General features: G+C 40.6%; 1 protein-coding gene and 1 long non-coding RNA gene across 2 annotated transcripts; both read right to left on the reverse strand.

Annotated features, from left to right (window-relative positions):
* Nucleotides 1-274: 274 nt before the first annotated feature.
* On the reverse strand, nt 275-3520 carry LOC116503458. The gene is made up of 3 exons (XR_004254701.1): nt 3153-3520; nt 1864-1920; nt 275-893 (listed from the first exon to the last, which is right to left on the reverse strand). It is a non-coding gene; the product is annotated as an uncharacterized LOC116503458 (long non-coding RNA).
* A 2740-nt stretch (nt 3521-6260) lies between these two features.
* Nucleotides 6261-9963, reverse strand: LOC116503408 (zinc-alpha-2-glycoprotein-like). Its single transcript, XM_032209808.1, has 4 exons — nt 9788-9963; nt 7961-8233; nt 7287-7562; nt 6261-6904 (listed from the first exon to the last, which is right to left on the reverse strand). The coding sequence occupies exons 1-4, from the start codon at nt 9951-9953 to the stop codon at nt 6564-6566; spliced, it is 1056 nt and encodes a 351-aa protein (XP_032065699.1). The 5' UTR covers nt 9954-9963; the 3' UTR covers nt 6261-6563.
* Between the last annotated feature and the right edge of the window lie 3581 nt (nt 9964-13544).

The raw sequence follows: 13544 nt of genomic DNA on the forward strand, positions 1-13544 counted from the left end.
GATAACATTGAGATACCTGTTTTTAATGTAAATGTGATTATTTTTTCCCTTAGTTTTCCCAGAGTAGTTTTAACATTTTCCCTGATTTGATTTTCCTCATGTAAAAATGCTCAATATAAGAATTACTGTGAGTAAAACTGACAAGTATCTGCATTTTTCAAGATCTTTTTTGAAGAGTTTAATCTGCCTCCCACAACTTTTTTCAAAGTGGGTGCCATACTGGCACATGGGTGCAGATTGAATTATTCAGAGGAGTATTAGGCATTAATGGAATGGCACTGACTGTTAAGCAGCAAGGGAGTTACAGGAGGAGCAATTAGAATTATAACAACAGAAGAAGACACATAACTCATCCATCACTATTTGAATTGTTTTGATACGGTAAGCATGTAAAATTGTAAGCATACACAGACCTTTATAAATATATCAGATCTTAACTCTTGCAATAATTCTCATTAGTGACCACAATTAGGACTAGCAGATCCGTCATTATTCATGTATTAATAATGTATTAAATGCATGTATTACAAAGAAATACTAAATGCATTAAATATTTTTAATTTTTTTCTATAGTTAAACACAGGACAGGTGGCATCACAAAAAACTTGATGCATCTGAGACTTCCCCAAATAGATTGAAAAATCTATATGATGTGAATTGCCATGAATTTGATAAATTCAGCAGCATACAGTTTTAAAAAATAATCCTCCAATTTGTTAAAACTTTTTTTAGAAAAATTCTGATGTAAACAAAAGGAGTTTTGGAGGTCAACTAACTTCGGAGGTCCTCCCTTTGGTTTTCTTCACCAGCAGTATTGTTGAAGACTCCTGTCTGTTGCAGTGGGATTTCCTCAAGGTTACTTCTGCCTGAATTGCTGGACTCTCTGTGATTCTCTGAAGAGAGAAAGGACAGGTGGTCAGTGATGAGGAAATGATGTGATATTTGCTCCCAGTTGCCGAATCACACCCTTTACTAAGCCAGAAAATCTCAACCTTGACAATTTGAGATGTGGGGAATTTTGGGAGATGAAGTCTACACATCTTTAAGTTGCCAAATTTGAGAAACACTAGGCTAAGCATTACTATGTTGGCCACATGAGCACATGCCCAAGGGCCACTTCTCCACAAACCTGTAGTCCCTCCATGGCAGCTCAAAGTTGAACTGCAGTTGTCTTCAGGCTGGGATCATACAGAGCACATCCTGAGCAATATGTATAATAGAGGGAGCCCCCAATAAATAATAAAAATACAGAGAGTAGACTACAAATGCTGTATTCAGTGTATAAGATGCATCCAGATTTTCAGCCTCTTTTATGAGGGAAAAACGTACGTCTTATACTCTGAAAAATACGGTACCTCAGAACCAAAATACCTCAGAGGAAGGGGCTGATTCAAACTTGAGGGCAAATGTCTATGGAGATTCTCAGTCATCCAGGTCATGATTGCCCCAAAGATACTTTTCCAAAAAGTAACTGGACTTTCTTGGTGTTTTCCTTGAAAACATTTTGCTTCTAACCCAAGAACCTTGGGACAACCTTCAAGGCAGCTTTCCTTATTACAACTATAGTTTTCTTGTTGCTAGTATGGAAGAGATTCCAAGATACTTCTGGACTATATCTTCAAGAATGACAAAACTGCCATTTGCTAGTTTTTGCTTTGTTCTTTAACTAGTAACCATCACCTTAGACTGCTTAACTTAGCTTCTGACTCTCTTGAGAGAATTTGCCGCAAAAAGAAGAGCACTTGAAAAGAGGGAAAACTCAGACATAATACAAAAAGCAACAGACTACCTCATAGAGTCTCCTGTCCCCATTGATTAAAAGGGCATGTAAGAGGGAACATGTTGGGAAGAAGCATCACTCACCTGATGCTATAGCATTCTGCCCTGATGACAAGGGCCTTATGTTTCTTTTCTTCAACCCTGTGGAAGATATTTTTTATAATTAGTGATATATGTCTTGATTTTAAGATTTACTCAAGACAACTTAAGATATTGTAGCTAGCCCTTAGTTAACAACTGCAAGTGGGACTGGAATTGCTGTTGCTAAGTGGCATGATCATAAAGTGTGACATCACATCACTACTCTTAGCAACAGCAATTCTGACATTTCCAGTTTTTGTCATTAACCAAATTCCACACCATTATAAAGTGAGGATATCACCATTTGCAATCTCCTTCACTGATTTTACTTGTCGAAAGCTGGAAAAAGTTGCAAATTATGATCTCCTAACTGCAGGGTGCTGCAGTGACTGGAACGTCAGTCATAGGTATCACTTGTTCTGAATCTTTGCAAAATTGAGTGGTTTTTTAAACAAGGACCACTTGTATTTCAATTACTACAGCTACATATGCCTCATAAAATAAAGAATGCTATCCCCCCATCTTCGTCAGTGAAGTGCTGCCCTAATAATGCCAAATGAAATTTGAACTAACTAATGTCATCCTGAATGCAAGGGAAGAGTTGCAGAGGAAGTAGTGAAAGTGAAGGTAGGGAAAATGAAAAGTTAGAATAGAATTATTTTTCTACTTTTTAATTGATAGCAGCATTTTAGGAAGGGGATATTTTATCTTTAATTATATGTAGCCAAAGCCCTGCAATTCAAGTGGTTCCGCCCAATCATCTTCATCTTTCTTCTAAAGGCCCTGGACCTCTGTGAAATTTTGTCAAAGGTCTTGAACTTTCCATTTTTTCTCCAATTCTTCAGTCACAACACCAGTCACAGTCTACCAACTCTCACCAATTGTTTGTTTCCACTTTTACCCAAATCACAGGACCACAATCTTTTTAAAGATTTCCTGTCTCCTGCCCTGTCCAGGTAATGCTATGCTGGACAAGCCAAATGTGCTATGTCCAGCATGCTGTCCAGATGCTGGCAGAGAGCTTCCTTTTAATCCCCTGGTAACAGTATCTCTGCAAAGGAACATCTGCATCAGTTTTTGGGATCTTGAACAAGATAATGAAATAAGTAATGATCAATATATAAATAAGAGAATACATAATAATAAAGAAGAGCAGAGAAACCTGATTACATCCACAAAGTCAAATACTATATAACCCCACTTCCTTGGGAAGAAATTTATTAGAAAAATACAGACACCCACCCCCCTTCTCCCCATGCACATTCCAAAAAACATATACACTGTTTACTCACTGATCCACACCGACAATCCAACAATCCCCAATAGACAGCAGCTGAGAAACACACCCAAGTATATAAAGCGCAACAGTGTGGATCCTGCAATTAAATCTGGGGAGAAAAAAGTCTCTGAAACCAAGCTTTGTCTTTATGGGAGTAAAAGGATAGCAGGAGTATTAAATGAAGTTATTAAAGCAAATTATGTTGATCAAGTTCTCCCTGGAAATTAGAAAAGGAGAGGCCATCTGGAAATACCATCCGTCCAATTATTTCCCACCTCCCAGGAAATGATGCTATACTCACCAAAGAAATACAGCAAATCTATAAGGTTAAGTATCAGAAGCAGAAGTCCAACAAAGGCGAGTATCCCTTTATGTAAGAAAGTACATGGGGGGGGGGGGGGGAGAGAAGGAAAATTACTAAAAGGGAAACCCAGATATGCTTTTCTTATGATGGAGGAGATCTAAGTTTGTTTTTCGAATAATATATAAAAATTATAATTTTCGGGAACATCTCAGAAGCAGCTTCCCTTCCTTCTATCCTCTCTTTGAATACCCCCTTTGGGCTTAGAAATGAATTCACATGTTTCTCTTCTCTCCTGGGGCTGAGGTGTTTGCAGGCTTATGTTGCCTCGGATGCAGAATGTGACTGGTAAAGCAGGAAATGTTTGCCAAGAAGGGCAACATTTGTGTTATTGTCCCTGCCATTTTCATGACAGTACTTAATTGATCTTAGCTGATTTTTTTTTTTAATGGGAAATTGGACCAGGTAATTCTAAGATGGCAACCAACAAACAGGTTCTAAGTTAAACCAAGAGTTGAAAGTAGATTAATGAAAATTTATTTCCATATGGTGTAAACTGCACATTTGCATGTGGAACTACCCAAGACCACACTTGAAATCAGAAAAGAAGTTTATTCATGTATTTGCAAACACGGGTGCACAGAAAGTGGACCAGAACAAAGCATTCATCAGCTTTTATCCCCTGACACAAGTTATATATAATACATATTTTTGCTTTAGGCCTGCTTCCATCAATAGCCTTTAGCATAAATGTGGCACCCCATCTCTCACAACACAACTCTAGATGCCCTGCATCCGGGCTCTCTCTGGACAGTGCATCAACTCTTCCTTAGGAGCCTGCAGTGATCATAATATGGCCACAGGGAGGGCACCAGAAACAAATGTCCCCTCATTTCCCTTCCCCCTTTACTGTGAGTGGTCAAAACAAAACTGTCAGAATTCAACACTGGATGCCAGGTTTAAAAACTTGGATACTTTTAATTAAACACATTTAACAAAAAAAAAGATTTGTTAATGGTCCCATTTTCTGGAGAAAATAATTTGTGGAGAAAAGCATAACATAAAGTATGAGTCTTTTAAAAAAATATTTTATTTGACTACAATTTCCCCTTTTCCATCTTGCCCAGCACAAGCAAAATTGCTATGATTTGTCTGCTGGCTAGAGACAAATTACCATCTTCCCCATTTTAGTTCAGTGCTTGCCCTTGTTCACAGAGGTACCATAATTATCTGCATCTATCCTCATTAACTTTATGGCAGAAAAGTACAAGGAGGAATAGTTCACTCACTGTATCCTGTATTGAAACTTCTTTCATCTGCAGGAAAAGAATCAGAATTAGGATTGGAAGTAATGTTTACAAGCATATCCTTTTCCAGCTTTTTCCCACGAACCCTGACAGAAGAGCTGTTGAGATCTCCTAGAAGTTGCATTGAGTAATGGTTTGCAGATATCTATAAGCCTCCACTACTGTTCTTAGAGCTACTTGGTTCAGGTAGGGCCATCCCTGGTGCACCAACTGTAACTGGACCAAGCTCCCTTCTGCCAAGTAGTCATCTCTTGCTGTGATTCCAGGATGTGTAAGCTAGGGACTTATATCTTCAAAGCCAGATCTATAGTCAGTCCCAAGATAGAGAATTCCAAGTGCTAAGATATTTTCTGATAACTAGCACTTTCATGTTGCAAAAGTTTAATCTACCCTTGTTCCTCTCTATCCAATCTCTTAACAATTCTTAGAATCTCCTAAAGGTGCTTTTTCAAAAAGCAACTTTATTTTCTTGGATTTTCCCCCCTTTAAAACATTTTGCCTCTCATTCAAGAAGCTTCTTTGCTGTTCCTTGCCCAAGAAAATCCAAGTGCCTACCATTTGCAACTTACCAGAAGATAGCAAAGTACATATGTTAATAACCGATCACATCTCCATCTCCCCTGTTTAAGAGTAAAAACCATAGAGCAAAACTCGACTCTTTGCTAGCACTTATGATGTTACTTAGTTTGGTATGTAATGGTAAGTACTTAGTAATGAAATATCTGTAAGAAAGCGAGCTTAAAGAGCACCAAGGACCCATCATTTCAACCCTGAGCTACCAATATTTTATTAAAAACAAGATCAAATGTATGCCAACCTACCTGGAGATGCTTGGGAAATTTTTATTTGTATGTGTACCGCTAAAGGAAGAAATCAGACAGAGGGAAATGAAATTATGCCCAATTGCAAGAGTCATTCAGTCTGGCAAGAAGAGCTCCTGGACAGAGGTTTCTCAGGGATTTTCTCACTGCCCCAGAAAGGGAAGGGGCCACTAGCTATTCTCATTAGCAGAAGGGAAAGGCTTTCCAAAAACCAAGAAAAGACCCCATTCCTTCAATGGAACCTCACCCTCTCTGACCACCACCACCCATAACCACTATGAGACAATTAAGGGTATGGAAGTTTGGGATGAGAATAATTATTTCTACCTAATAAATCAGTGCAACATCTCTCATAAGGAAAATATGCATTGTGGGCTTATGTGAATCCCGCAACAAGAAATTCTCTCCAACTACAACATACTTACCCAAGCACAGCAACCATCCAATAGCTAGGACCATGAAAATGGCTGCCAGAACAGTGATTATAATAGACACTGGGTGGGGTGCTTAAAGAAGAAGAAGAAGAAAAAACTCGCCTTATTGGTGAGACGGCTGGCACATAAATGTAATAAAAATGAATCTAAATAGAAAATATGTATGTGTTTCTATTATGGAGAATTCAAAGCACATAAATTAGTTCATGTTCATGAACTTGGGATATCGCAGGAAAAGACAACTCGCCTACCGTTTACTGTTTCAGCTTGGAGGTAATACTATCTTCCTAAAGATTTACCTTAACCTAAAATTAAATTTACCTAAGGACAAAATTATTGCACAGCAAACACAGATAAGAGATGGAAAGGCAGCCCCTAGCTTGGGTCTTTGACTACAACATTAGTTTTAGGATCTTGAAGGTGGGAGGGATATTATGGAATGGAAACAGTGCTGCGCAAAACAAAGTCAAACTTAGCAGCTATCCACTAAGACTCAGATTTTGCCTGGAGCTATCAATGAGACTGCAACACAGCTAAAGGTCTCTGGACTACTGTTTCTTCCTATTTGGTGAGAAATCCTCTGCCTTTCCAGCTTTCTATCTTTCCAAAATACTCACCAGGCACCATCAAAACCACCTTCAGAGGACTCTTCAGGCTGTCATGCTCTACATGACACTGGAAGTGATTCCGTTCACCAGGATTAATCGTAATGCTGAGCCAGAAGTGATATGTTCCATCTGAACTGGGGGCAACTAATCCATGCAAAGTGTCCTTCAGATAGATTTTTCCATCCTTCCTCCAGGTTGCTTTGATATCCTTGGGAAAGAAACCATCCACTCGGCAGATGTGGGTTTCTCTTTGGCTGGCCTCTGTCTTACTTGTGACTGTCACTGATGGGGGCTCTGCAGAAATGACAGGATCAGAGTAAATATGGAGCATTTCCATGGATAGAATGTGAATTTCACTAGTAGGAAAAAACTTCCTAAATAATCTCAACTTTTCTCTATGTTCAAGCCCTGAGGAAGAAACCCTCCAATCTCTTAATCCTTTTGAGTGCCCTTTATCACACCTGTTCCAGTGCTACAGTACCATTTATGGTGGAACAAAGAGATGATATAATGTCACAGTTAGGGCATACCATCACACAGGTGGGCTTTGTCATGGGCTCAGATTTAGAATATAAGTCACTCAAAGAAGGACCTAAGTGTGTCTACTTTAGAAGAAATGTGTAAAGAATTGTTGCATTTTCAGGAAGCTCCTCTCCCCAAAGTATCTCATCCAAACCTTTTCTCAGCAGAACTTCCTTCCCATATGTGATGCGTCTCCTCAGCATTTCAATGCAAGTTTCCTCCAAGTAGTATTTTATGTGCTTGGCAACTGATGGTTTCCCTTCCAATTTCCTCTTGGACAGTTGAGCTGCCGTATCAGATGCTATCCAGCTGAGTGTCTCCTTGTCAAAGCTGATAAAAGTCCTCCCATCATAACTGTCCTGGTCAGAACCTCCTCGTAGCTGATCATGACTCAGTTTACAACCATACCTCCACTGCAAGGTGTGAAATCCTGAGGAGATACATAAGAAAGCAGAGAGATTAGAGTGGATATGACTGGTGATGAACACACCACTGGAAAATATGAAGGGTCAGGTTGGGGATAAACCATCCTGAAGAACGTCAATGAGGTCCCTACAAATCAAACGTAACAGATTTATCACAGTGAAGTGTTCTTCCCTATTAGAATGTGGAGAAAGGTGTTTTCTCTAGAGTTTTCCTTAACCACTCAACCCCATATTCTGGACCCTCTTCCAACTCTCCCTATAGCAAAGAGGAGCAGGATTTGCATTTCTGAATGGAGAAGCATACCTGACTTTTCTGACTTCCCTTTATGGAGTAGCAATTCCCCTCCCTCCCATTCTGCTGCAGAGATGAAGACCTTGTGTCCTTCCCCACACAATTACTCACCCTCACTGTGGTTGTAGTACTTCTGTAAGGTTACCAGGTTTCTCCCAAAGTCCTGTTCTGCCTTCTTTGCTATTCCAGTGTATTCCTCCCAAAGCGGCTCCTCTTTCTTCACCTTCTCCATCCAAGGCACTAGAGAGAGATACTCTTTCGTGTTGCTGTCATAGTGAGCGATGGGCTGCCCATCCACAGACTCCAGGATGCTAAACTGGGGCAGCCCTTGGCTGGGCTTTGAAACAAAGGTGTAGGAGTAATAGAGGGAGTGCGAGGAGGAGGCTGGAGAGACCAAAGAGGACAGAGTTATGGATATCTGCAAATGGAACCTCCCTCCCTTACTGCTCTCCAGGTGAATGTGCAAAGAGCCCCTTCCAAACTAGCTTCCTCTTTGGGATAGGCAGAAGAATTGTTGTCAAACACTTTTCATATGTCAGAATTTGGGGTGAGGTGAAGAAGGGAGCTATCTCCATTTCATGATTGACACACTAGAAACTATTTTTGACATGTATCCAGGAACCAATAGTTTTGCAAGGGTATAGCAACCTCAAATTATCACCATTGTGCCAGCACTGAAATTTATTTTCAAAAACTAGTGAGTCACATTTATTTCCTGAGTTCAGTGGTAGAGCAGTGATTTAAATGGAGGTTAAGACAAGTCCTTTAGTGCAGTGGTCTCCAACCTTGGCAACTTTAAGACTTGTGGACTTCAACTCCCAGAGTTCCTCAGCCAGCTTTGTGGAGTTGAAGTCCACAAGTCTTAAAGTTGCCAAGGTTGGAGACCACTGCTTTAGTGGGTGGAAAACTGATAATGGGTAGATAAAAAATAAAACAGTCCAATTACAGTGTTTCCCTGAAAAGATGACCTTGAATTTTAGCTAATTCTCCCAAAGAAAGAGTAGATATATTTTTGTATAGTTGTATGACCACAACTGCTGCAATGCCCAGCTTCTTCATTTCTCACATCAGAGTTGTTGTCTGTTGAAACCACAGTTGTTTCCTCAGACTTAGTGCCATGTGTGAACTCCCGCTCTCTCTCAATGCCCCAAGAATGGCTCTGTGGATCAGCCATTCTAACAAAGGGAAGGGAAGGGAAGGGAAGGAAAAGAATAATGATTACAAGCCTCAGAGAGAGAAACAGATGAAATTGCACTGAGAAGCCTTTTTCCTTTTCCTTCAATTTCTGGAAGCAAATGGCGAGGTAGGAGAGACCAGGAAAATCCAATGAAGGAACAGAAGATGAAGTGAAGCCAGAATCTCTCCATCAGGTTGGGAAGAGATCTTGTATCCTCTTAACAGAATAACAGTTGGACAGGGACCTTGAAGGTCTTCTAGTCCGACCCCCTGCTGAAGCAGGAGGCCTGTACCATTCCAGACAAATGGCTGTCCAATCTCTTCTTAAAAGCTTAAAAGAGTACCCACAACTTCTGAAGGCAAGTTGTTCCACTGATTAATTGTTCTTACTGTTAGGAAATTTTTCATTTCTAGATTGAAACTAATCTGTCCTTGATTAGTTTCCATCCATTGCTTCTTGTCCTGCCTTCTGGTGCTTTGGGGAATAGGTTGACCCCCTCTGCTTTGTGGCAGCCCCTCAAATATTGAAACACTGCTATTGTCTCACCAGGAGTCCTTCTTTTCACTAGACTTAATTATTTTTCTTTAAACAGGGATCCCCTTTGTCTCTTTGTTGCCTGAAGCAACCAGGCAGTTTTTCAGATCTTTGTTGAGTTTACTCTCCATTTTTTGATAGCCCCCACCAAGTGCATTTCACATAAAGAATCACCAGGATTGAGATAGGAACAAATCTGCTTTCCTTCCCTCTTCCACGATACTCACCACAGCAGTCCTCCAGCTGGAGAGCCAGGAATATCAGGATCAAAATTGGTCGTTTCTGGGAGGATCCTGCTGGGCTTCGACAGCTTCTGTTCCTTTCATAGTTGAGAGGTGGAAATGGCTCAAGAAGAGTCCCGGGAGAGCCTTCTGCAGTCAAGCATGAGCTCATGTTGATGGAAATGCGAGAAGCTGAAAAGAGACACCCAGTACAAAATAAACATTTGTGAAAATTGGCACTTCTTTTCCCTTTGCACACATGCACACCCCTTGTTCTATCCCTAGGGTTATGTTCCCATCCTTTCCTAGTCTTGCAGAGACTCTAATCCATCCTTCAGAACACAGATAGCAATAGCAATAGCAGTTAGACTTATATACCGCTTCATAGGGCTTTCAGCCCTCTCTAAGCGGTTTACAGAGTCAGCATATTGCCCCCAACAACAATCCGGGTCCTCATTTTACCCACCTCGGAAGGATGGAAGGCTGAGTCAACCCTGAGCCGGTGAGATGCCCCATGGTTAGTAATGTCCTTGACTAGTGCACTTCATAGCCACTGAAACCCTATCCTCCTCTGGAACTTAACCAAGCTGGTTCCATTTGATCCCAAGAGATCCCATAGATCTCTTCATGAAGAACCATTCAGGGATGCTGGATTAATGAGCTGTGACACTATCACCCCCACACTGGATCAATGGCTGCCTTCTGGCTAATTCATTTCATGTTATTATGCCACATGGTTTCTTTCTATTGTCAAGAATATTTTTTTATCCCAATTCAAGCTCAGACTATGCAAGAACAATCTCTCATATTTTTACATTTTCTTTTGTATCTGCTTCCTTTTTTTAAAGAAAAGTTTGAATTAAACCTATATGGAGTGTACTGTGGGGAAATCTTTTAATACATTAAATATATAAATGTGCTTGTATGTGTGGTTCTCTGTTACTTTGAGTTGGTCTCTTAGGCTGCAATTAAGGCATCTTGTGCCCATTCACACATTTCCCTTTAGGGAAGTTTGCATAACTCTGTTGGATTCTTCCATTTCAAATAATATTGCTCATTTAAATAATGACCTTGCTGTGACTCTTCTATAGAGATAGAAGACATACCACTTTGGTTCCTTTTAAGTGATCTTGGAAAATTCCCCAACATGCACATTCAACCTTATCTATTTTTCACTTCACATGAAAATAGTAATAAACTGAGTGGTAATTCCTAGCAGTTCAAGCCTTGATGCCTCCAGGGGATGGGCCAAATGTGGACTCAGTCTTCCCCTGTTTTGATATTAAGTGTCAATTTACTTGGCATTAAAGTCTGGGTTTAATTTTCCAAGAGAAAAATGTTCATTTCCTATCTGAAGAGCAGAGTTCTGATTTCAGCCATTTCACAAGATCCGGTCTTTATTTTGCAGGAATAGGGCTGGACATCCCCCCCCCCCCCAGTTTTCCTAATCAATGAAGCCCACCCACACCCTATTGACCCATACTCACCTTTTCCTGGTTTCTGAGAATTCCTGGACATGCTTCATTTCCACATCAGATCAGTTGCTGTGAAACTTCGCTGAGATTTCTTTGATACTAGAATTAGGCTAGTGAAACTTTCTGGCAATTTCCGAATGTTTACACTTTGTAGGCTCACTTCTTATAGTCTCTTTCTTGTGATCAAGGAATTTCTCCACAGGTTTCTTCCCCACAAAACATTTCTTGTAGGTCCAGTTCAGCACCCCTGCGTCTTCAGGCTCACTTGGTTGAAACCTCCTTAGTGTCCTCTCTGCTGGAATCAGCCTGGCCAGATCTCTGGAGTTGTCCCAGCTTTGTCTCAATGTGAGAAACCTGGGGAAAAATGATCACACTGGAGCTAGAAAGACCTGCTACCCTTCATCCTCTTCCCTGAAAATTTCAAAATGCGTTTATTTGCAAAAATAAGTTCTTTAAGGGACAACTCTCAGTGAGTTGTCCCTTAAAGCTCAACAGCGAGAGTGAATTTGAGAGCTGCAGAATTTAAATCTGCACCATACCAGAAACGCTTCTCTTCCTCCAGTCTCACCCTGAAAATTCAACTCCTTGTTTTCTGAACATCGGCTTTGATCCCTGGTCTGCCCTAGGACTTTGCTCTTATAAAAAGTTATAAAAATCCTATGCATTGAGCTTTGCTTCCTGATTGGCAATTTGCTTACTCAGGAAAAGGCTATTTTTCTCTGAGAATTGAAGGCCACACCAACATGGACTTTGTAGTATTGATAAATAGCATGGCTTTTCTTGTATTTTAATTTGATTTATACCAATAAAGGAGAATATTTGTAGTTCAGGATTGAAATGAAGGGTGCTCCTTTGCTTGTTTTCTTGCAGATATTTCATTACCCAAACTAAGTAAAATAATCTGTGCTATAGAACCAATAGTTTTGCAAAGTTGTAATAACCTTAAATTATCACCACCTTGCCAATAGTGAAATAAATTTCAAAACCTTTGTTTCCTGATTCCAATGGTTGAACGGGGATTTAAATGGTGATTAAAGATACATCTTTAGTGGTGGAAAACTGGTCTTGGGTAGATAAGTAAAATAATTCAATTATGGTACTTTCCTGTGTTGAAAAAAATGTCCTGGATTCAGCTCCAAGTGGGGAAAAAGACACTGGAGACATAGAGGCTGCTTGGAAAGATGGCTTATTGGTGGACAGGACCACATGGCTTGAGCCCTGAACAGAAAAGGTGATCACATGCTTCAATGTTGGTGGAGAAAAGAGAAGGAAGGACTGAGATGCTGAGTCCCTGGTTTTATGCCCTCTCTGGCCTTTGATCTTGACCTTGTATTCTGATTGGTTGTCAGATTCCCATGTGACCATGCAGGGGCAACTCTCTAGGCTGTTTTGAATCCAGGTTTGGTTGAGTTCTCAGATGCCATGTGGGGTAAAGTTGGGTAAAGTGCCAATATTATCATGCCTTAATCCCATCCCCCTGGAGCTGAAGGGGAGAACTCTTTATTATGTAAAGGGAGTGGCTTGGCCTTCTTAATGGCCCATTGACAAAGGGGGGGGGAGCAGGAAGCTGCAGTAAGTTTCTCTTTAAAACATTTCTCCTTTTCACATCCAGGGAAATATAATATTCTGCCTTTTCAATATTTCCTAGGATATTTTATTTTTCTGGGAGAGGGTTGGGTGATAACTTTCCACACCTAGAAAGAAGATAACCTTTTGGGCTAATTCTCCCAAAGGAAGAGTAGACCTTTTTGTGTGTGTTGTTTTTAGTATAGTAATACAACACACACACAAAAACAACTGCTGCAATGCCCAGCTTCTTCATTTTCTCCTATCAGAGTTGTTGACTGTTGAAACCTCAGTTGTTCCCGCAGGCTTTTTGCCATGTGTGAACTCCCCACTCTCTCCCAAAGCTCCAAGAATGCCTCTGGGGATCAGACATTCTACTGGGGGAAAGAAAAAGTGATACAAGCCTGAGAGCGATATACATGTGGGGCTGCACCTAGGAGACCCTTTTCTTTTCCTCCCAATTTCTGGAGGCAAATAACAAGGCAATGACCAGGAAGCTCCTATAAGAGAACAGAGGAGGAATCGAAGACAGGGTCTCTCCATCAATTGGGAAAAGGTTGTGCACCCTCTTTAAACACTGATCCCCTTTGTCTCCTTGTCTGAGGTCAGGCAGATTTTCAGATCCCCTGCTGAGTCCTCCCACCATCTTTCAGATAGCCCCCAACATTTCACACACAGAACAGCCAGGCCTGGGGTGGGGACAAAACCCTTCCTTCCCTCTT

Source organism: Thamnophis elegans, chromosome 2 (genome assembly GCF_009769535.1).
Source record: "Thamnophis elegans isolate rThaEle1 chromosome 2, rThaEle1.pri, whole genome shotgun sequence".
Lineage (NCBI taxonomy): Eukaryota > Metazoa > Chordata > Lepidosauria > Squamata > Colubridae > Thamnophis > Thamnophis elegans.